A 22,987-nucleotide genomic window follows, 5' to 3' on the forward strand; every position below is an offset into this window, starting at 1 on the left:
CTGAGTGCAGAGCCCAACATGGGGTTCAATCTCATGACCCTGAGATCATGACCTGAGCCAAAACCAAGAGTCCGGTGCTCAACCGACTGAACCACCCAGGTGCCCTGCAACAGGATAGTTTTTAAGTACTGGGAAGCTGTCAAACTCATGGTGCTGGGTCAGCTTCTTTTTTTAAGATTTTATTTATTTATTTGAGAGAGAGAGAGAGCCCAAGCAGGGGGAGCGACAGAGGGAGAGGGAGATTCATGTTCCCCACTGAGCAGGGAGCCTGATGCGGGGCTCGATCCCAGAACCCCGATATCATGACCTGAGCCCGAGGCAGCCACCCAACCGACCGAGCCACCCAGGCGCTCCTGGGTCCAACTTTTCTAAAATTATGATTTTTGCTTGAAAGCTCTCACATTTTATTGTTGGCAACAAAAAGTTTTTCTTGAAGTGATAAACTTGCTTTGTTCACTTTTCAGAAAATATCTACTTCAAGTAAAAATAGTTTTCCTTTGGAAAAGTGATCTAACTCAGCTTATAATAACAGTCACTCAGATGCTTTTGCTTTTTCTTTTCTTTTTCCTTTCCTTCTTTCTTTCTTCCTTTTTTTTTTTCCTTAGGGAATGAGGGGCAGAGGGAGAGGGAGAGAGAGAGATGCTTAAGCGGGCTCTGTGCCCAGCACAAGCCCAAGGCGGGGCTCGATCTCATGACCCCGAGATCATGACCTGCAATCTAAGAGTTGGATGCTTAATGGACTGAGCTACACAGGTGCTCCAACTCAGATGCTTTTTCTCAAAACAATTGTGAAAGCACAAGTTTTTAGCAGTAGTGTTTAATTATACTAACCATCCCATCATACAGAATGTTAAGACATATTTAAAGGTTGAGATTTAATTAATTTTACAGCTTCATCGGGAACATTCTTAAGTCATGCTGGCTTAAGTCATACTGGCTCCCTGCTAGTGCATGGCAGGAAATAATAACAGTGACTATTGGGTGTCATTGCCTTAATTTGTACTAAGTGACAGTAGTTATATGTATCATTGCTTTTGTATAGTTAGCACAAATATTCAACACAAGTTATTTCAGGGTAAACTGAGATGCAGAAAAATTATTCACCGCTTGTGTTTGTTACCATTCACAGTAAAGAAGATCTTTGATAATTAGTTGATGCTAGTATCAGTTAAAACAGAAAGTCGGCCATATCTATAAGGCAGAAATACAATTCTGTGGACCAGATATTAACTCATTTCCTATATTTGCAAATAAGTCTTCAATTCAGTGAGTAATTTTATCTTTGGGAAGTGGAAGAGCCTATTTCTTTTATTGACTTTATGCAGCAGGCTTCCAGCAATATCTACTATGCAAGAGTTTATAAGTCTTTCAGATATTATGTACACTTTTTCAACCAATGCAATATGATAACTTACTCTTTAAGATATTTCGTTGGCTTTTTTAATTTTTAGTTTGAAAAGCTGTAACGATTTTTGGCTTTTAAAGAACTCATCATGTATACATTTAAATTCCTCTTTTTTAAATGCTGAATGAGTGTTATCAAATGATCGTACAACCGAATTGGCACCATAACTTTATTTGAATATGGTCTATTACATAAGGCATGAGAAGACAACTTAATAGTATTTATGCAGCCAAAGGGAAAATAGCTTTATCATATTTTCATTTGTAATCTGCAGTTTGATTCAGGTTCTTTGGAGTAGTGTTCCCCTTTTTGTGAGTCAGAGAATTTGGATATGTCAGTTTCTTCCTCAGTGTGATGATGGATGGAACCACAAATCGTCTGATCTCCCTTTTATATTTTTATTTATTTATTTTTAAAGATTTTATTTATTTGTCAGAGAGAGCACAAGCAGGGGGAGCAGCGGGCAGAGGGAGAAGCAGGCTCCCCACTAAGCAAGGAGCCCGATGCAGGGCTCCATCCCAGGGCCCTGGGATCATGACCTGAGCTGAAGGCAGACACTTAACTGACTGAACCACCCATGCATCGCTAATCTCCCTTTTTTAATCCAATGATCCATTCTTAATTTTAAAGTTATAAATTTTCTTTTATCTTAAAATATTACTAATAGTATTTCAAAATAGCTGTTTAGGCATAATTTTTAAAAACCAAATTTGATATTATTGCAAAGCAATATATTAAGAGTACTCTTATTATATTTCTACAAATGTATATATTAAAAATTTTAAGACTTCAAAATAATAATTTACTGGATCATAATGAGGCTACAGAGATTATAGCAAGTATGACTGTTAAAGATAACTGGTAAGAGCACAGTAATACTGAACACCAAGATCTTTTATATTTCCTCATATTTGCCTTAGTGGTGTTCATTCCTTACTGCAGGTTTAGGATCCCATCTGGTATTAATTATTCTGTGCCTAAAGAACTTCATTTAGTATTTCTTGTGTAGATCAGCTGGGAATGAGTTAAGGTTTCTGTCTCAGAATGACTTTAAAATGAACAATTAAAAAAAAACTTGATATATCTCTTAACCAATTTTCTTACAGTTTTATATGTATACATACTGAGTCTATAGTCATTACATACCATCTTTTAATCCTCATTTATCTTAGTTTTACAGGGTCTGCATATGTTTGGTATGCTTAATGCTTATCCTCAGTCCTCATGTCATTGTCTGCAGTCATTTTTGTTGTCTGAAGCTCATTTTCTAGTAGATGCCACAGGAAGCACTCATGGGAACAATATTCTTGCACATTGATAACAGTGCTCTTTAAGGTTGAAAATCCGGTTTTGCTGCATATAAAATAACTTGGCTAGGCTTTTTTCTTCTCAATTATTTTAACTGTTACTCCATTTTCTTCTGATATAAAAAGCATTGTGGTTGAAGTTTGATGATAATGTAATTTTTTTTTACTTTATAAATGATTTTGCCTTGATCTCCAAAGGATTTTTTTTCTTTAAATTCTATGAAGTTTAAGATATATCTTGATATATCTTGTTTGTTTTCTGGGTTGATAGTTTTAGTTGGACATATCTTTCAATATAATTTAAAATCTTTTAAAGATTTATTTGAGAGAAAGAGAAAGAGAGACACAGAGAGAGTGTGAGCAGGAGGAAGAGGGAGAGAGAATCTGAAGCGGACTTCGTGCTGAGCAGCACAGAGCTTGCTTGATGCAGGGCTTAATCTCACAACCGTGAAATCCTGACCTGAGCCAAAACCAAGAGTCGGACACTCAACCAATTGTGCCACCCAGGTGCCCCTAAAATCTTTGCTTTGAGGAAAATTTTCTAATACTCATTTTTTTGCCATGCTTTTGATTTGGTTTCCTTCTTCAGGGACTACTATTTTCTGTTAGATCTTTGTGTATCTTAACTATTTGTAACATTTTGATGTCTTTTAAAATTCCCCCCCATTTTATCTTCTATTTCTTTTAAAAGGTGTAATCTGTTGTTTACTCAATTTTATGTCCATTCTTGTTCAGTCTTTATTTCTGATATGATTTTTTTGTTATTTCTAATTAATAAGTCTTGTGTTTTGAAATAGGAGGTTATAATTTTGATCTATTCTGTATGCATATTTTTCTAACATGCATTCTTTATCTGTAGAGATGTTATTTTACTCCTTGTATATTTTATTATAATAATTTTGTGTGGATTTAACATCTATACTTGTTGCTCATTTTTGTATGAGATTAGTTTTTCTAAATATTTAGAAGGTTATGTGGTTTAGGGTATCTTTTCTTACTCTTTTTGTTATTTTTGTGTAATGTTAAAAAAATACAGTGATTGCTTTTTGAGTTTTTCTGTCTCTTTATTACTACCCAATGTTTATCTGAAACTTCACTTTACTTTCCTTCTTTTTTTTTCCTTTTGTGTTTTTAAGTAGGCTCCACGTCCAGTGTGGAGTCCAGTGCGGGGCTTGAATTCACCACCTTGAGGTCAAGACTGAGCCAAGATAAGAGTCAGACGCTTAACCAGCTGAGCTACGCAGGCGCCCTCTTTTCTTCTTTTCTGTTGTGCCTTTGCTACTCAGTTTTGATTCCATTCCCAGCAGTTTCCCCTTAGTGTGTAAGCTTATTCTAACAGAGAGCCATAGTTGGTCATTTCCAAGAGTTCATAGGAGCTAGTATTTCATTCTCACCGTGGACCCCTTTGCTGTTAGATTGGACAGCAACTCGCCTGTCATAAAGTTGATCTGCCATGCTTTCTATTGAATACCTACCTACCTTTTAGCTATTTTGGGCTTCTCTTGTTCTCAGGTGTATCATACACCTTGTTGTTCCCTTTGCTTTCTTCTGCACTACTGCATGTGAGCACTCAGGTGCCGTGGCTGTTGGTTTGTCCTCATCTGCTTGGAATTTAGGGGAGACAAAACCTTTTCTCCTGGTTTTGTTGTGAATTCGCCGTTGGGTTTTTTTGCTGCATTAGGTCTCTGTGTTTCCTTTGGGATTCAGAGACATAAGAACACTACCTTCCCAAGATTTTCCCCTAAAAGCCTATTTTAGGGACAACTTTGAAAAAAAATTCCAGAGAAGAAATTGCAGGGTTAATAAATTTATTAAAGCATCCTATACAGTAATGTAGGAATCTTGTTTTTCCTAAGTTCTTTTAAAAATCATGCCACATTCATAAAGTCTCCAAATTACATAGTTGAATGTTCAAGACAGACCAGGATTGGGTGATGAATTGTCTTTCAGAATTAGAGCATCATTAGACATTTGAATGCATTATTCTGAAGAACAGGATTTTATTGTCAATGACTGCAGAGCTTTAACCTTGATATTAATAGCTTCCTCTTCCTACTTACAGATGTAAGCTAAAATATTTTTACCTTATGTGTGTATTTACATACTTTATGTATTTTTTAAAAGATTTACTTATTTTAGAGAGAGAGTACGAGCAGGGAGAGGGGCAGAGGAAAAGAGTGATTCCTTGAGCAGACTCCGCTCTGAGCGTGGAGCCTGACACCACGGGGCTCCATCCTAGGACTATGAGATCATGACCTGAGTTGAAATCAAGAGTTGGAGGCTTAAGTGACTGAGCCACCCAGGCGCCCCAAATATTATACGTGTTTTTAAATGACCACAGTATAGTCTGTTCTGCTACAGTAAATATGTAATTCCACAACATCAGTTAGCTTATAGACTCTTGATAAATAGGGGAATAGTGTCAGTATAACATGGGTAGTGCATTGCCTTATACATGACTTTTTCCTAAACTAGACAAGGGGATCCTGAATAAAGGGAGTTGAATTTTTTTTTAAGATTTATTTATTTATTTGAGAGAGAGACAGCAGAGGAGCACAAGCATGGAGGGAAGGGGGGGCAGAGGGAGAGAGAATCTTTTTTTTTTTTTTTTAAGATTTTATTTATTTATTTGACAGAGAGAGACACACAAGCAGGGGGAGTGGGAGAGGGAGAAGCAGGCTTCCTGCAGAGCAGGGAGCCCGATGTGGGGCTTGATCCCAGGACCCTGGGATCATGACCTGAGCCCAAGGCAGACGCTTAATGACTGAGCCACCCAGGTGCCCCGAGAGAGTCTTTTAAGCAGACTCCATGCTGAACAGGCTCAGCTTGGTCTCAACGACCCTGAGATCACGATCTGAGCTAAAACCAAGAGTCGGACATTTAACCCACTGTGCCTTCCAGGTGCCCCAGGGAGTTGAATTTTATATTTCATCAGGAAAGTAAAACACTTTAAATTCAGCTGCTACAGAAACAAAAGCACCCCCCGCCCCAAACACACACAGAGGTTTTAATTAGAAGTGATAATTAGCAGCGGCAGGGAAGGGGGGGTTCCCTCCTAGAAAAGTATACTCTGGTCTAGCAGGGACTCTTCTCATGTGGCAGTCTGCATTTCTTTTTGTGTCCATCTTAGCCCTACTGTCTTAAAGCTCCACTTCTCAGTTCCCATAAGCCCTTGTTTCTCTTTCTCTCTTTTTATTACCTTTTATTAAGCCCTGAGGTAGCATTTCAGCTGCTGTTAGCTGCCTCACTGGGGTGTCCAAGTTATCTCTGGAGGTGTCCCAATCATTGTTTTTGTTAGTGCTATGGTTACAGAGTTAACGGGGCATTGACTGATCTGTCTTGTGTACCTCTCTCTACCCTCCCGGACCAATTATTTTTTCCTTAAGCCTTGTTATTTTTAGTGTTGCAGAATGCAGGATTTTCAGGAATGTAAGTATTTGTGTTAGAGCAGATGTACTAAGAGACTTCTTCAAGAAGATGCTGTAGCTTAGTGTTGTTGGCTTTGTGGCATTATTTCTGTTCTTGAAGGACTTTGTAAGAGAGTTCTGTTTTCTGGCAATGGAGGTCAACGTTTGGAATATGAGGCTTACTAATTTTAAAATGCAGGGGAATGATAAATAGTAACTGAAGAATTTTGTTGTGGATCACTGCAGCGTTCTTTTGCGCTGTAATGACATTGTTTTAACAGAGATATCTAAAATTAGAGAAACTACTGAGTAAAAGTAAAATTCTGTATGGTATGATATGGAGTGATGTATTTTGATATTATCTTTGTTTGGTTTTGATCCAAGTAGGGAATTACTGTTTAGGAAAGTTTAGCTTTTTAATAATCTTTAATATCTTTTTTTTTTTCCTTCCAAGATTTTATTTAAATCCAAGTTAGTTAACATGTAGTGTAGTATTGGTTTCAGGAGTAGAATTGATCCAAATAGGGAATTGTAATTGCGGCCATTTACAATACCGAGGTTTGTTTTAGAAATAATAAAATGATATTCAACCTTTAGAAAATGCACAGCAGCATTTTATTTGCTCTGGTATAAAAGCATTGGATACAAATATTCAGTACAAATAAAGGAGTTATTCCTGTTGAATAAGAATAGTGATTATACATACAGATTATATTTAATAATAGATTTAAAAATCTAATCCTTACCAAAAGATACTAAGTAGTCTCATTAAAACAGCAAGGAATTGGGGCACTGGGCTTCCTCAGTTGGTAGAGCATGCAATTCTTCATCTCGGGGTTGTGAGTTAGGGTCCCACATTGGGTGTAGAGATTACTAAAAAACAAACAAGAAAACCAAGGAATTATATGCCAGTATTATAGTAATGTAAGAAAACCATTCATGTAGTAGATGACTTTAGAAAAATTTTACAAATGAGAAAAATAGATGTACAAATGAAGAAAAATCAGTATACTCTGAGAGTATACTTGGCATCTAGTCTTCTAGTCAATACTGCAAAAACAGTGTAAACTGCTGATGTGGATTTGCCCCATATAAAAGGAAATGAATAGAGAGCTTTCTTAGGGAGTAGACTCCTTGGTGTTAATTTGGGCATTTAAAGAATTGAGGTTGGCATTGGGGTGTGGCATTGGCAGGCCCTGTTATTTTTGGTAATATGTGATATGCCAGCAAATTCCAGTGGGGTTCTGTCTCTTACCCGGAGTGCTCAAGGAAACAACCACTGTTCTTTCAGATAAGTCTCTAAGAATATGGGAAAATTGCTGAAAACTCAGAGGATATTATACAATTGAGTATTTCAGTAGCACAGTTTATTTTTTTAAATTCTTTTTAAAAAAGATTTTATTTATTTATTTGAGGGAGAGAGAGAGCACAAGACGGGGGAGGGCCAGAGGGAGAAGCAGACTCCCCGCTGAGCAGGGAGCCCGATGTGGGACATGGTCCTGGGACTCTGGGATCATCACCTGAGCCAAAGGCAGACGCTTAACCGACTGAGCCACCCAGGCGCCCAGCACAGACAGTTTAATGGACCCTGGGGAAAGGATCTGAATTGTGAGGATGCTGTAGTTGTATTTGTGTATTATAAGTGCATTAATAATAAACCTCTTATAACATTGTCAAATTTTTCCTTTGTTTTTAAGCACTGTTGGATATTATGTAATTCTATTTTGTTTCTCCTGGATGTGAAAAACGGAAAATATATTACACGTACTGTATCTGTTTTTAAAAATTGAGGTATAATTGATATACAGCATTATACTAGTTTCAGTGTAAAACATAATGATTTGATATTTATATATATATATGTGTTGTAAAATGATCATCACAATAAGCCTAGCTAACATCCGTTACCATAGTTAGAACTTTTTTGTGATGAGAAGTTTTAAAATTTACTCTTAGCAACTTTCAGATATGCAGTACTGTATTAACTGTAGTTGCCATGCTGTGCATTACATTTCCATGACTTAACTTATTTTAGAAACAAAATTTGTACCTTTTGACTCCCTTCACCCATTTTGCCAGCCCCCACCCCCCACCTCTGGCAACCACCAGTCTGTTCTCTGTGTCTATGAGCGGAGTCTTTTTTTCATTTGTTATTTAGATTCCACATACAAGTGAGGTCATACAGTATTTTAACTATCTTCACTTAGCACATCCATGTTGTCCATCCATGTTGTCACAAGTGGCAAGATTTCATTCTTTTTAATGGCTGAATAATACTCCAATATGTGTGTGTGTGTGTGTTTGTGTGTGTATGTATCCCCCATACAGTCTATCCATTCATCAACAGATGAACACTTAAGTTGTGTCTGTTGGCTGTTGTAAATAATGCTGCAGTGAACATGGGGGTACATATCATATTTTATAAGTGTAATCTATAAGGCAGAATGCCTATGCTCAATGCATGTTTTTTTCCTCATATCTTAAGGAAGAGAGAGAAAATCCTTCGAAACGGAGTAGGATTGAACGTGATATAGATAATAATTTGATCACATCAACACCAAGAGCAGGAGAAAAGCCTAACAAACAGTTATCTCGAGTAAGACGGAAAAGTCAAGTAAATGGAGGTTTGTTAATATTTAGATATTGTTCTATTAGGTGTAAGCAGAGATCTCACCTGTCATGTTTATTTTCTGTTTTTAAAAATTGACTCTGCAGTTTTCCCCTTATTTTTGTAATATTCTTTGTATTAAGTATTAGTAGCATGAAATAAAAATTTATCTAATACTAATCTACTTTGCTGAGTTAAAATAAGTAAAGGCAGAGCAACTAGCTTTATACTGTTTATCATAAAAATATATACGGAACATTTTTGACCTCTAATAAACTCCGTTCTTAAAGCAGTAATAACTGTGGCTTAATTTATTGCAATATGTACAAAGAATTTGTTTCTGGATCATGGAATTTCAGAGCTCAAGGCTTGTATCACTTGGGACAGTGGTTCTTAACTAGGCTAGGGGTGGTTTTGTCCCCAGGGGACATTTGTTAATATCTGGAGACCCTTTTGGTTGTCACAACCTGTTCGGGGGTTACTACTCATATCTAACAGGTTAGGGATGCTGCTAAACATCCTACAATGTACAGGACATCATCCTTCAATAAAGAATTATCCAGCCCAAAAATCAATAGTGCTGCTGTTGATAAACCTTGTTCTAGGTCAATATGTTAAAAGATTGCTGGGAAGCTCCTGAGTCAAACAGGAAAAAATCAAGAAGGACAAGCAGAGAAAGCTATAAAAAACAACACTTTAGAGCATAGATTACTGCATTTAACCATTGCTGTTTTAAACACAGCAGCAAGAATAATTTCTTACCTCTTTCCCCTCATTTCAGTGTTTTATCTCTATTGTTAGAATTGACTATTAGGGAAAAAGAAACAAAAGACCTACCGCAAAGAAGGAAAGAATGTGGTAGATATCAAGTAAAGTTGTGGAAGGTCAAGGATGATTAATCAAAACACATTTGTTTGAATTTGTTTTTACTGTATTGTTTCCAAAAACCCATGAAAATTTTTTTATTCATAAGAAACTAAAAAAACAAAAGACAAAAAAACCTGTCTGTTCTTAATCACTCTGAAATGATGCCTGGGTATACATAAGTAATTGACACTGCTATACAGTCTTCTGCTTCAGTAGATCTATGTTGCCTCTATTTATTTAGCTGTTATTCACTACTAATAGATTGGTTTTGTGAAGTAGGCAGCCTCACAAAATGTAAATAAGGGCAGGATCTTGCATTTATGTTTTTGATGTTGTAATCTGCTTTATTTACAAAGAGTTTATCACTGGATTTTGAAGCCTTTCAGTCTATATACTTCTAGATGTAAACGTGCTTTGTAGCAGTTGTAAAACATTATAAATAAACTTGTTATAAAAATCATTTGATTTACAATTTATTTACCTCAAGATATTTTTAACTAATCAGTTTTTTAACAGTAAATGTTAATCAGTTTTTATGAAGTATTTTGAGGCAAAAAATTATTTTCATAATGAATTGTTGAAAACATTTCTTAAAGTTATGTTTTCTAGATTGCAACTTTTTTCTTGTTTCTTTCTTAGAAGCTGGTAGTTATGAAATGACAAATCAACATGTAAAACAAAATGGAAAATTAGAAGATAATCCTTCCTCTGGCAGTCCTCCAAGGACTACATTGTTGGGGACCATATTTTCTCCTGTCTTCAACTTTTTTTCACCAGCAAATAAAAATGGTAAGTATAAACTATTACCCATAATTTGGGTTTAAAAAATTAATAGTTTTCCTAGTTTTTTGAAAAAAGATCTGTTTGATTTTACTGGCATATTTTATCAACATCTTATGTTTGTCTTCAGCCTCATTAAAAACAGCTCCTGAAGAAAAAGAGAAAGAAAAAAAAATACACAGCTCCTAAAAGTTTGTGTTTTTTTGTTTATAGTGGCTGAAATAAATTTAGGTCATGTTTAATTCTGTTGAAGTACATGAACTCCACTTTCACTATCTGAAAAGCTAAATAATAAACTTTGGGCTGGAGGGAAAGTAATTTCTTTTATGTTGGAATGACTTCTGTAATCCTTAGTGTGTACAGGAGAGGATCCAGAAATATTTTCAGTATTCTAGATCAATAAAGTAGAATTTTTAAATTCTACATTTTTATCATTTGTTTTTTAAAGATTTTATTTATTTATTTGACAGAGAAAGATAGAGCAGGAACACAAGTAGGGGGAGTGGGAGAGGGAGACGCAGACTCCTGCTGAGCAGGGAGCCCGATGTGGGGCTCGATCCCAGGACCCTGGGATCATGACCTGAGCTGAAGGCAGACGCTTAACGACTGAGCCACCCAGGCACCACCCCCATTTTTATCATTTGTAACACATTTTATTTATCATTCATCATTTATCATCAAAGAACCCCTAGGGATCTTTAATTTGGAAAATTAATACTCTAATGCAAATGAATTGAAGGTTTTCATTATATAATGCCTTTGCAAAAGAATCAAACTTGGATTGTTTCCCAACCTTTTTTTTTTTAAAGATTTTATTTATTTATTTGGCAGAGGGAGAGATAGTGAGAGCCGGAACACAAGCAGGGGGAGTGGGAGAGGGTTTAGAAAGCAGGCTTCCTGCTGAGCAGGGAGCCCGATATGGGACTCGATCCCAGGACCTGGGATCCTGAGCCGAAGGCAGACGCTTAACAACTGAGCCACCCAGGCGCCCCCAACATTTTTTTTTTTAAAGATTTTATTTGAGAGAGCCCTCGCACCCTAGGAGAGGGAGAGAAAGAGAATCCCAAGCAGACTCCGTGCTGAGTATGGAACCCAGTGTGGGGTTCAACCCTATAACCCTGAGATCATGAGCCAAGCTGAAACCAAGAGGTGGATACCCAGTGGACTGAGCTACCCAGGTGTCCTGCCCAACATACATTTTTTAAAAGATTTAGCTAATGTCCTGTCTTTTTTGATGATTAATTCTTAATTTCATAAATGATAATTTAGTCTTTAGATTATGTGAAGGCAAGAGTTCATGTCTTTATTTTTGCATCTACCATGTTGTTTGATATAGTACAGGGCACATGGAAAATAGTCATTAAATGCTTGTTGCCTGATTATTTAAATTCTAGTTTGAATTATGTTTCTGGATGATAATAAAATTTTTAAAAGACAGAATGGTGCACTATAAAATCTAGATGCTCTGGGGGCTAAAAATAATGCATATTGGCACATGAAAGGACTTGTGAAGTCCTATAGTAGAAATAAAACAACAAACTAACTTTGTTTAACCCTGTATTTCCTAGGCATATTTGACCCCAAGAACCCTTTTCTGTGGAACATCTATGAACATCTTGTAAAACTAGTGCCCCTTAGAACATCTTTGGAAATGGCTGGTGTGGTGGAAAAAGAATGGGCATTGGAATTAGAGAAGCTTGTTTTAAAATTCCAGCTCTGCCACTCTTTATGTTACCTTGGTCAAGTTCTTTAAATTGAGCCTCTTAACCTGTGAGAGAAGATAATTATACTTAAGTATGGGACAGGGGTAATTTGAAGATTTCAGTTCATTCAGTTCAATATTTGCCATGTCCCAGCCATTGTACTAGGCCCTGGAGATTCAAGGATGATTAACACATGGTCCCTGCCCTCAAGGAGCTTGCTTTTTTACAAGAGGGAGAGAGATCCATAATAGGTATAATAAATTTTTATAAGTGCATTGATAGAGGTATGGGGCAGTGGGGTGTTCAAAGCTGGAATGGTTCTGTGTTTTTGGTGGCATCTAACAATAGTCTTTTTAGAAAAGCTGAATCTTGAAAGGTGGTAAAGGGCATTTCAGGTAGAATGAGCCGTATGAGCAAAGGCATTGTGTGTTTGAGAAACAAATTAGTTTGTTACAGATGGAGCACTGGATGTGAGGAGTGCATAGGATGGGCTAAGATAGAGTTATAAAGTTGGCAAATTAAAGCTAACATGGTAAGATAATTGAATTTTAATTTTATCCTTAGTGGAGAATGATTGAAAGGTTTTGAACTGGTGAGTAGTATGAACAGATTTGTGTTTTTAAAGTTCTTTGGCAGTAGTGTGTTGGCTACATTCTGAAAAGGTTGGATATGGGGAAAACAATTAGACTTATAGTCCATGTGAGACTTCATACAACCTTAATGGTGATACTAGAGAAAAGAAGGGTCAGAGATATAGAATGGAGATGAAAGATTGGAGATGAAAGAGACAAGAGATTAAGAGGACACAAGGTTATTTTTTCAAGAGCAAGAAGTTATGTTTCAGGAGATAGATAATTGAATTTAATTTGGGCCATGCTGAGTTTGAGATGCCATGAAACAACCAAATATAATGTCTGGTAGCCATCTGTCCTTCTGGTGTGGTGTGGAGCTTAGAAATCTGGGTTTAAGCAATAGTCTATTGTATTACCAGCTTATAGGTATTAGTTAAAACTAGTGGAGTAAATGGTGTATATGGTTCAGTGACCTAAGATCTTGGGGGAATAAATGTTTGGACAGAAGTTGATGTTTCATAGTTACAACTTTTTCTTTGAGGGAGGTGATGGTGCCATGTGCTGAGATTCCTGGTGGCAGGAATTGAAGAGAACAGTGAAGGTTTACAATGTTTGCTTTTGGGTATAATTAAAAGAAACATACCCACCCATCCACCCACCCACCAGTAAGCCTGTAAGTTACATTGATTCAAGAGGGATTTCTGTGATGGATGACAGTGGAAAGACAAGGGAACAAGGACCCTGAAGCTGCTGGCTTGAGAGTGGTTTAAGTGATATACCATGAAATCTAACTAGATGAGAAGGGTGGGGAAGGAGCCGTTGAGGGATTGTTTAGAATGAAAGAGACTGGCTTTTATCAAACATGAAGATCATATGTAATAGGAATATGAGATAGATAATTAAAAGATTAGGAGGTTATGGTAGGGGATTGATATGTTTGAACTTTAGTTTTCAGAGATGAACCTTTTCTTAGTGTGAATGTCCATGTTATGATCATGGTAGTTGCTTAAGAAAGCAGTATGAATGAAGAAGGAGCTAAAGAGGGCAAAACCTTTGAGGATTAGTCTTAGGATGAGTCATTGACATCACCTGTAGGAGGTGTTTAATAGAGCTTTAAACTGGTAGCTAGGTGTTAAATTCCTCTGGTTAAGAGAGGATGCTGGCAGCAGTTGGTAGATGTCAGCAGTGGGGATAAGTGAAGAATTATATACCTAGGTGACATCAGTCTCAAAGGAACAGGCATTTTTTTGCAAATTCAGTGGAAAACCATTGATCTGGTAGCAGCAATAGAGATAAATGAATTCTGATTCAGTTAGTATGTTGAATGTGGAAGAATAAAGAGCTTTGTGGGAAAGATGTCAAGAAAAGATGTTTTTTGAAAAGGGGTTAGTTACATTTAAAGCTATGACAGAGAAGGTACATTCTGTGAGAAAGTTGAGAGTATGGGAGGTTGATTTTGTTATTGAAAATGACATTTGGAGGATTCCATAAAGAAATAGAGTTGGGTTTATCTCATAGTGGAAGAAGAATTGGGCAACAGGGTCATCTAGGTGGTGGCTGAGTATGATTAGGAAACTAACTTCAGTCTTTGTCACTGAGATAGAATCTTGTTAGGAAATTGTTCTTGTGTCTCTGAATAAAAATGTTATGATTAGGGGAACAGTTAGCTCATTCTTGCATAACTACCTCTGGTTTAAAAATTATAACTGCCTACAGTGGCTAGGATGCTGAGTACTGGAAAGATCAGGAGCTGTTTAATGGAAATAAATAATGGAAATGATAATGGAAAAAATTAATTCCTAGCTCATAGTAGGCATTTAATAAATGATATTTGCTTTATAGAAAAGAAGTTCTATAGTCAGCAGTACTGTATTGTATACTTCAAAGTTGCAAAGAGACTAGATAGCTTTTCTCACCACAGAAAAATGGTAATGATGTGGCAGGATAGAGGTGTTAGCCTAATGCTAGGTTGGTAATCATAATCCAGTATATAAATGTATTAAATCAGCACATACACCTGAAACTTATACAAGGTTATATTGTCAGTTATGTATCAAAAATTTTTTTAAATTCTAAATTATGACTGGTTTGACTATAAATAGGTGTTTCTAAACTATTTGAACACTTAAGAAAATTTTGTTCACCAATATCACTCTAGCTTATAATAGTCTTTATTACTGATTATTTGAAATGTCTAGAAAAGACTCACTAAACAGTGGTATCCTCAGCTCTGTTTCTGTTGCATTTAGTTTTTCCAAGTATTTATGAGTTTTTCATTATTTAATTTCACTTTTATTAAAATATATTTCCCATACAACATTATGTAAATTTAAGGGTAAACAAGTTGATTTGATAAATTTATGTATTGTAATATGATTGCCATGTAACAGTAATTAGCACCTCCATCACATTACATAATTACCTTGTCATTTTAGTGGTTAGAACAATTAAGTTTTATTCTCTTAGCAAGTTTGATGATTATCATACAATATTTGTCTATATTCACTCTATGGTGCATTAGGTCTCTAGGGCTTATGTTTGCTTGCTATAAGTTTGTACCCTTAAAAACATCTATGCCTCTCCCCCCACCCCCTTTTGAGTTTTTAAATGATGGTTCTGAGCATACTGAATCTTCATTACAGGAACATCAGGATCCGATTCCCCAGGACAGGCTGTGGAAGCTGAAGAGATAGTAAAACAACTTGATATGGAACAGGTGGATGAGATCACTACCAGTACTACTACGTCAACGAATGGAGCAGCTTACTCAAATCAAGCAGTTCAAGTGAGGCCATCGATAAATAATGGTTTAGAAGAAGCAGAAGAAACAGTTAATCGTGATATCCCACCCCTTACAGGTGAAGAAAATTCCTTTTCTTAATGCATCTTCATGAATAATGTATAAAAATGCAGGATCTCTTTTTTCTTTAATAGAGCAAATGCGTAAGTTTTTCCTTCTTGAACATAAAACAATTAAAATTGGAAATAAAACTTTCTCCCTCAAATCTGGTCATTTTGAAATTGAATTTTTTAAAAGGTTGTTTTGACTGAGCATTAGTCATCTTACAGTTTATTTGTACTAATCTGACTACTTAGAAATTTAACACAAATAGGGGCGCCTGGGTGGCTCAGTTGGTTAAGCGACTGCCTTCGGCTCAGGTCATGGTCCTGGAGTCCCAGGATCGAGTCCCACATTGGGCTCTCTGCTCAGCAGGGAGTCTGCTTCTCCCTCTGACTCTCCTCCCTCTCATGCTCTCTATCATTCTCTCTCTCTCTCAATAAATAAAAATCTTTAAAAAAATTTAACACAAATAGCAAAACATATGCTCATGTCTATGAACACACTTATTATAATTGCACTAGTCTCAGACCCTTCGGTCTGAAGTTCCCACCTAAAGGCAGCCTTATACCTTCAGATTTGTTGCATATATAGATGACATCCCCCCAAAAGAAGCTTCTTTTCCTAGATCTTTCCCTACATCCAAACTTTGCAGCCTAATTCTGGATCCTTATAAAGGCCTACCATAATTGTTGGGTCCCTGAGCCAGTTGTCATGGAAATGTAGAACATATGAGATCAGAATTTATTACCTCTGAAGGTTGTGGTATACAGATGTATAAAGCTAAAAGATGAAACTGTTCCATCATGCTTAAAAATGCAGAAATAAAATTGAGGATGGTCATCTTTTCCCAGAGGGACAAGATCTTGGGCTTTTGTTTTAGATTTGTCTTTTTATTTCCTATAATGCCAGGCATTTGAGAGACCCTAGCACATATGTATTGGTTCAGAAATGTAGTTTGGCATAAGGACGTGGAATGATGTTCTTCCCTTGAATATAAGGGGAAACTTGAAGAAATATAATCAAAACGGCAGAAAACATTTAAAGAAAAAATGCTACAGTTATGAAACTTCTATATAGGGCAACCCAGTAATACCAATATGAAGAGAAAAGCGACATAACAGAAAGATTTATTTTAAATTGGTCAAATAAAAGATTAATTTCTATAGTGTTAAACGTAGGATCTATAATGTTAAATTATAATGTTATATTTTTTAAAAGATTTTACTTATTTATTTGATAGAATACAAGCAGGGGGAATGGCGGGCAGAGGGAGAAGCAGACTCCCTACTGAGCAGGGAACCCAGTGCGGGACTCGATCCCAGGACCCTGGGATCGTGACCTGAGCCGAAGGCAGACGCTTAACCGACTGAGCCACACAGGCATCCTATAATGTTATATTTTAAGAATAATACTGAATCTGTCAAATCAACATGGATTATGTACATAGTTCATCCTTGGGCAGATAAGATTTGCAAAGGAATCTACTCTTCACCTGTCATTTTATGCTCATTCCTTGCCAGTGTTTGGGTGTATAGACTAAGTCCACGGCTTTGGACCTCTTGTTTGATGTTTGTTCTATATTTTTGTGCTGCTGTATAATCCTGTGTATTTATTTTTTTTCTGACAACTATGAAGATGGAGAAGGGATTTCTATAGCATTGGTGATTTCTGGAGGGGGAGGGGAGTAAAATTTACTCCAGTTGTTGCATTCACTCATTTATTTCCTTAACTTTTATCGAACACCTATTTTCTGTGATGGACATTATTTATAAACATGAATAAGATAAATGCTCCTTGACCCTGAAGAGTACATTATCTAATTGATGAGCCAGGTAATCACAAAAATTACTGTACATTGTGGTGAGTGCTATTAGAAATAAATGTGCAGAATGATGAGTTGGCACACTGCATTCACTCTGGATCATGACAGGATAGAAGTAAAATTTTTGCTGATCTTAAAAGATGAGTATGAGTGACAAAGGTTATTACTTTTCCTTAACTTCAAGAACCTAGTCAAAGAACAAGAAGGAAGGAGGCTGGCTCTGTCATTTACCTAGCTTTGTGACTTCAGACAACTTACTTAAGCTCTCTGAGATGGTTTTCTTACCTTTAAAAGGGAAATAATTCAGGGTTATGAAAGCTAAATGGGATAAAATAAGAAAAATGCTTAGCATGAAGGCACTCAAATACTGCTTCCTTTCCCCCTTTTTCTGAAGTTAATAGGAATTTGAAACAAGTGGTTAGAAGGTATATTTTTCCATTACCCCTTGTGCTAATGAAATGTTATTGGCATGAAATTACAGATGGACAAAAATTATGCTTTACCTCTGTTGTCATTCACTGAACATACCTAATACATACTGTGTTCCAAGGTAATACATAAAGAATTATTACATGATGGGGTGCCTGGGTGGCTTAGTTGGTTCAGTGTCCAACTCTTGGTTTCGGCTCAGGTCATGATCTCAGGGTCATGAGATGGAGCCCCATGTCAGGCTCTACACTCATTGCAGAGTCTGCTTGAGATTCTCTCCCTTTTCTTCTCCCTCCCTCTTTGCCTCTTTCCCCACTCATGCATTCACTCAGTCTGTCTCTCTAAAAGAAATAAAATTTTAAAAAGAATACATACATGGTAATAGCAAAAAAGATTTTTTTTTCCTTTGACTGTTATCCACCAATATTCCATTCCTATAGACAGATTATAGCAGTTTTAGTGAGTTCCACTGTCTTAGTCCTTTTGGGCTGCAATAACAAATTACCACAGACTAGGTGGCATATACACAGCAGAAATTTATTTCTCATGGTTTAGGAGGCTAGGGAAATCCAAGATCAGAGCACCAAGCAGATTCATTACCTGGTGAGAGCCTGCTTTCTGGTTCATAAACAATTATTTCTCATGCACCCTTACATGGCACAAGCTATGTGAACTCTCTGGAGGCTCTTTTATAAGGGCACCAATCCCATTCATGAGGGCTCCACCCTCATGACCTAATGACCTCATGACATCCTAAAGTCTCCACCTCTAAATACCATTTTGTGGGGACACAAACATTCAGTCTCTAGCATCCATCTTGAACTTTTATCTCTGAGACATTACGTCTAACTTAGAATTTTACCTTTTGTCCTTTCCTTGAATTTAAGTTATAATTATTGTCTTAGAAAATTCCCAGCATAATTTTTTTTTTAAGTTTTTTGTTTATTTAAGTACTCTCTGCACCCACCATGAGGCTTGAACTCCTGACCCTGAGATCCAGAGTCACATGCTCTTCAGACTAAGCCAGCCAGGCTCCCCTCCCAGCATTATTTCTAATGCTCTGTCATTTGATAGAATTTTAGCTTAAATGTAGGATGGACCATTTGTCATGGAATAGAGAATTACTTCATGATTATTTTTAGGTTGCTTGTAAATTAGAAGTAAAATAAGGCCTCTTCTAAAGCAATGGTTTCTATATAAAGCAGCATTTTTTAACTTTTGAAAAGATTTTAGACAGCCTTGAGATTCCTATAAAAATGTACATACAACATTTTTCATAAGTCTTCAGGGGGTTTCATGAACCTCTTAAAGACTGTTCATAGATCTCAGGTTAAAAACTACCTCTTGGTCTAAGGTCAGCGCTGCGTGTATATGTACGTACAAGGTACTTTGCAAAGTGTCACTGCTTACAAGAGCCCCGTGAAATTTTTATGTTTATACCTATAACATCATGCAGTTAGAAATTGAAATTTTGTGGAGTGTATGATTCTGGTAATAAGTAGTAAATTTTCTCTTTGCTGTGAGGGATTTTAATTCTGCCAGCCATGATCTAGCTTCTATTTTATCTATAATGGCAGTTTTTTTCCTCTGGATCTGGAGTTAGATCTATGTATTAATAAATTTGCTTTGTAATACTGTTTGTAAGTTATTTCTGTCATTTCTTGGACCTAAAATACATAGGGCTTCAGGAAAATCTTACATAAAAACGGTAAAAATGTATACTTCATAGTGAGTAAAAATAACATTTTGTTTTTCATTTTATTAAATAGCACCAGTAACTCCAGATAGTGGTTATTCATCAACTCACGCAGAGGCTACCTATGAAGAAGACTGGGAAGTATTTGACCCGTGAGTTTTTTGTTTTTTTGTTTTCCTTTCCCTCTTGGAGCAGAATGAAAGACATGTGTGGAGGGGTGGCTGAATGGTATATTGCAAAGAACATGTGACTTGTAGGTTACTGAAATATTTTATATTTTTAGTTTTATTTACCTTTCATAGGTTTGGTTTACTAGATTAAAATGTATTATTTAATTAAAGATTTAAATAGCTGAATTTAGTAATATGTCTTATATTTATAAAATGTAGAAATGTTGAGATTTTCTTAAAATTTGATTTGTAGGTATTATTTCATCAAACATGTTCCACCACTGACAGAAGAACAACTAAATAGGAAACCTGCTCTTCCATTGAAAACAAGAAGCACACCAGAATTCTCCCTAGTTTTAGACCTGGTAAGTATATTGTATGTACTACAGGTAGAGAAAATAAAGGAGTTAAATTTCTTTTTTAAAAACTCTAGCCCAAAATACCTACGAGGATAAAAGTGAATGTAAATAGTCTTATACATTTACTAAACATGTCTCAGATGTTCTGAAATGTTTTTATTTGAAGCATAGTCAAATGCCAAGGTCCTCAGTTTGATTGGTATCAGGTACTCTTTGAAAATAAATTAGGCTTTCATTTTTGTATTTAAATTAGTTCTTTCCCCCATATTTCTGAGACCCTTGCGATTTTTTTTTTTTTTAATTTCCCAATAAATTCTTTCATTTCATGCTTAGATTTTGCCTTTTGTGGGGGGTGTCAGGATTATATTTCCTTGAAGAACCAAATATTCTTTGGGTCCCAATGAATTAACCTTATGCAAGATTATAGCCCTTTTTGTCTTATTTTTGTGCAGTATCTAATACCAATAACTTTATTAATAAACTCCCAAAAACATGATGTCTAAATGCTAATAAAATCTTTAATATGCTCTCTTGGTGTGTTAAAAATTTATGTTTTAGGGTACCAGAAGTGCTTTGAGAACTGAACACCTACCTATTACATAATATTGGGAAGCATTTTATTATTTAGCCTTTGTTACTGGTATCCTGTAATTGGAAATGTGGTTTATTTCTCATAAAATTTTTTTCTTGAGGAAGAGTTTATTATTTTAAATCTTAACTAGCATGTATAGTTCTTTTTTGAGAGTTCAGCACCTTAGCCTTTGTCTAGCCAGAGAGAGGTAAGAGAGGTCTCCAAAGGTCCTAAGTATTAGGTATTTATTAGAGGATAAGTAGCAAGAGAAAAATTTTGAAACTGATCATGAGTAGTGTAGATTTGATGTGCAAGTTAGTGGAGAAACTGAAAAAAGAGATTTTGCTAGATTTTTGTGTTAGGAGTTGATGTGGTCATGATAGCAAGCTTGACCATATAATTTTTAATCCAATGTGGAGGTAAACAGAAAAGAAAAGATAGAATTTGGCTTAGCATAAATGAGTAATTTTATAGAAATAAATGAAGAATGATCAAAATTTAGTCTATAGATGAAGAAGTAGTAGAATTAGTTATGATTCAGTTGAAGGAAAGAGGATACCTTTTTTTAAGATGCTAAGACAATACCTTGAAATGTGTAGACTGATATGCTATTAAAAGAAAATGAGGCATATCTAGAGTATTTTTTGCTCTTTGCCTCCCCAGAGTTAACTTTAGGTTAAAAGAAACACTCCAGCTAATAAGATGTGGAATCACAAGGTATGAACATTTGTGTTTCATTTTAATTCATTGTAAATGCATTGGAAAATTTTGGGGTTAGCATTGGCAGCTTTTTTTTTTTTTTAAAGTGTTTTATCACTTACTACAAATAGAACTGTTTTTTAATCATTCAGTATTTAAGAAATATAAATATTTGCACATATCTTAGATGGAATGATCCTCACCTTCTTATCCTCTTAATAAAAAACAGGGTTTGGTAATCAAAAATGACAAGTCTTCATTGACTGCTAATTTAGTTAAATAATGTTTTTGTCTGAAACATTCAACAGATACTAAGGCATCCATTTTACAAAATAAAAAACTTTATAAAAGTTTAAAGGATAAGGAGCTATCTGAATAGAATATATGTATTTTTAAAAATAATTAGATTCTAAACTTCCATTTGCTAATTGTTAAATAAAAGGAGCATATATTTATTTTACTTATCAAAAAGTTGGCAACTGCAGAACTCAGAACACTGGTTCTCAGACTTGAGCATGCATCGGGATCACCTAAAGGGCTTATTAAAATATAGATTGCTGAGCTCCTTTTTTCTTCATCCCCTTTTGAGTTTTTGAATTATCACAAGTGGAGCTGGAGAATTCACATTTCTAACTAGTTAAAATTTTGCATTTCTAACTATTTGCATTTCTAACCCAGATGATGCTGATACTACTTGCTGGTCCAGGAACCATACCTGAGAACCAGTGGCTTAGAAAATTCTATTCCAAATTGCCATGCCACACACAGGAATGTATGATAAATATAAAATTCCACATATGAATGAATGTTTTCATAAATGTTTCTGGTGGTCATGGGTACATAAAATTATCAATTTGAAATTTTCTTTTAATATCTTGGTTCATTTGGTGTGTGCTTTTTATTTTAAGGATGAAACACTAGTACACTGTAGTCTAAATGAGCTAGAAGATGCAGCACTTACTTTTCCAGTCCTTTTCCAAGATGTCATTTATCAGGTAATTAAAAACAATTTTTAACTTGATATTTAGCCTGTTAGATAATGTTCTGAACCAAGAAATCTTTTGTAATTTTATTTGTGTGTGTAAAGTTTAATGTGTTTTTTCCTAATGGATTTCATCAATATATTACTGATTTATTAACACAAAGTAGCATCATGCTAAATAATTACATAAAACATTAAATGTTACCCAAAAATGTCAACTTTTTTAACCCAGTGATCTCTGCTAGTTTCATAATCTGTTTGCCAGCAGGTGGAGGCAGGAGCACTGACATCATAGATCCCCAAGAAGAACTTGCCAGGTTAACACCTGGTGTTTTGTTTTTTGTGTTTTTTTTTTTCCCAAAAAAATCCAGTTAGTATAAAGAAACCTCATTCCTTGTTCATTTTTATTTCCTTTTGTAGTAATATGGCTTGTAGATTGCAGTTTGGTATATCTACTTTATATTAATCACAGAATTCCAGGACACTTCCGGTTATTGCTTTAAAAATCTGGGTAAAAGCATTTCTTCCTCATCTGTGTTGATGCACAAGTAACCATGCAAAATGCAAAGATCATTTACATTTCACTGTGAATTATGTGTGTTGGCCATAGTTTTTTCTTTATGTTTGAGATTTTCCTATCATAAAATTTCAATTAATTTATACGAATACACTTTGAAAATTGCAAAGTGCCTTTCTGTGGTGGTGGTGGTTACTTAATTAGCATTACCTTCATACATACCAGTTGTTGAAGGGTTGGGAAAGGATCAA

At 35.7% G+C, this 22,987-nt stretch overlaps 1 protein-coding gene and 1 long non-coding RNA gene across 3 annotated transcripts in view; one reads left to right on the top strand and one right to left on the bottom strand.

Moving 5' to 3' along the window:
• CTDSPL2 (CTD small phosphatase like 2) overlaps positions 1 to 22,987 on the top strand; it is an 80,637-nt gene that overhangs the window by 37,810 nt on the left and 19,840 nt on the right. Inside the window, exons 3-8 of one of the 2 annotated variants that reach the window (XM_028126653.2) lie at positions 8,605 to 8,743; positions 10,237 to 10,383; positions 15,292 to 15,507; positions 19,512 to 19,590; positions 19,862 to 19,973; positions 22,146 to 22,232. In XM_028126653.2, the coding sequence (XP_027982454.1) occupies positions 8,605 to 8,743; positions 10,237 to 10,383; positions 15,292 to 15,507; positions 19,512 to 19,590; positions 19,862 to 19,973; positions 22,146 to 22,232 (780 nt within the window). Of the gene's footprint in view, positions 1 to 8,604; positions 8,744 to 10,233; positions 10,384 to 15,291; positions 15,508 to 19,511; positions 19,591 to 19,861; positions 19,974 to 22,145; positions 22,233 to 22,987 lie in introns of both variants that reach the window. The other variant, XM_028126651.2, reaches the window with a different exon arrangement.
• The window catches only part of LOC148163937 (uncharacterized), a 44,746-nt gene continuing 28,475 nt past the window's right edge, over positions 6,717 to 22,987 (bottom strand). Inside the window, exon 3 of the long non-coding RNA XR_015768547.1 lies at positions 6,717 to 6,992. This is a non-coding gene — a long non-coding RNA (uncharacterized LOC148163937). The remainder of the gene's footprint in view (positions 6,993 to 22,987) is intronic.

Source organism: Eumetopias jubatus, unplaced genomic scaffold (assembly GCF_037043125.1).
Source record: "Eumetopias jubatus isolate StellerSeaLion01/CBP00866 unplaced genomic scaffold, mEumJub1_p1.0 scaffold_7, whole genome shotgun sequence".
NCBI classification, from domain to species: domain Eukaryota; kingdom Metazoa; phylum Chordata; class Mammalia; order Carnivora; family Otariidae; genus Eumetopias; species Eumetopias jubatus.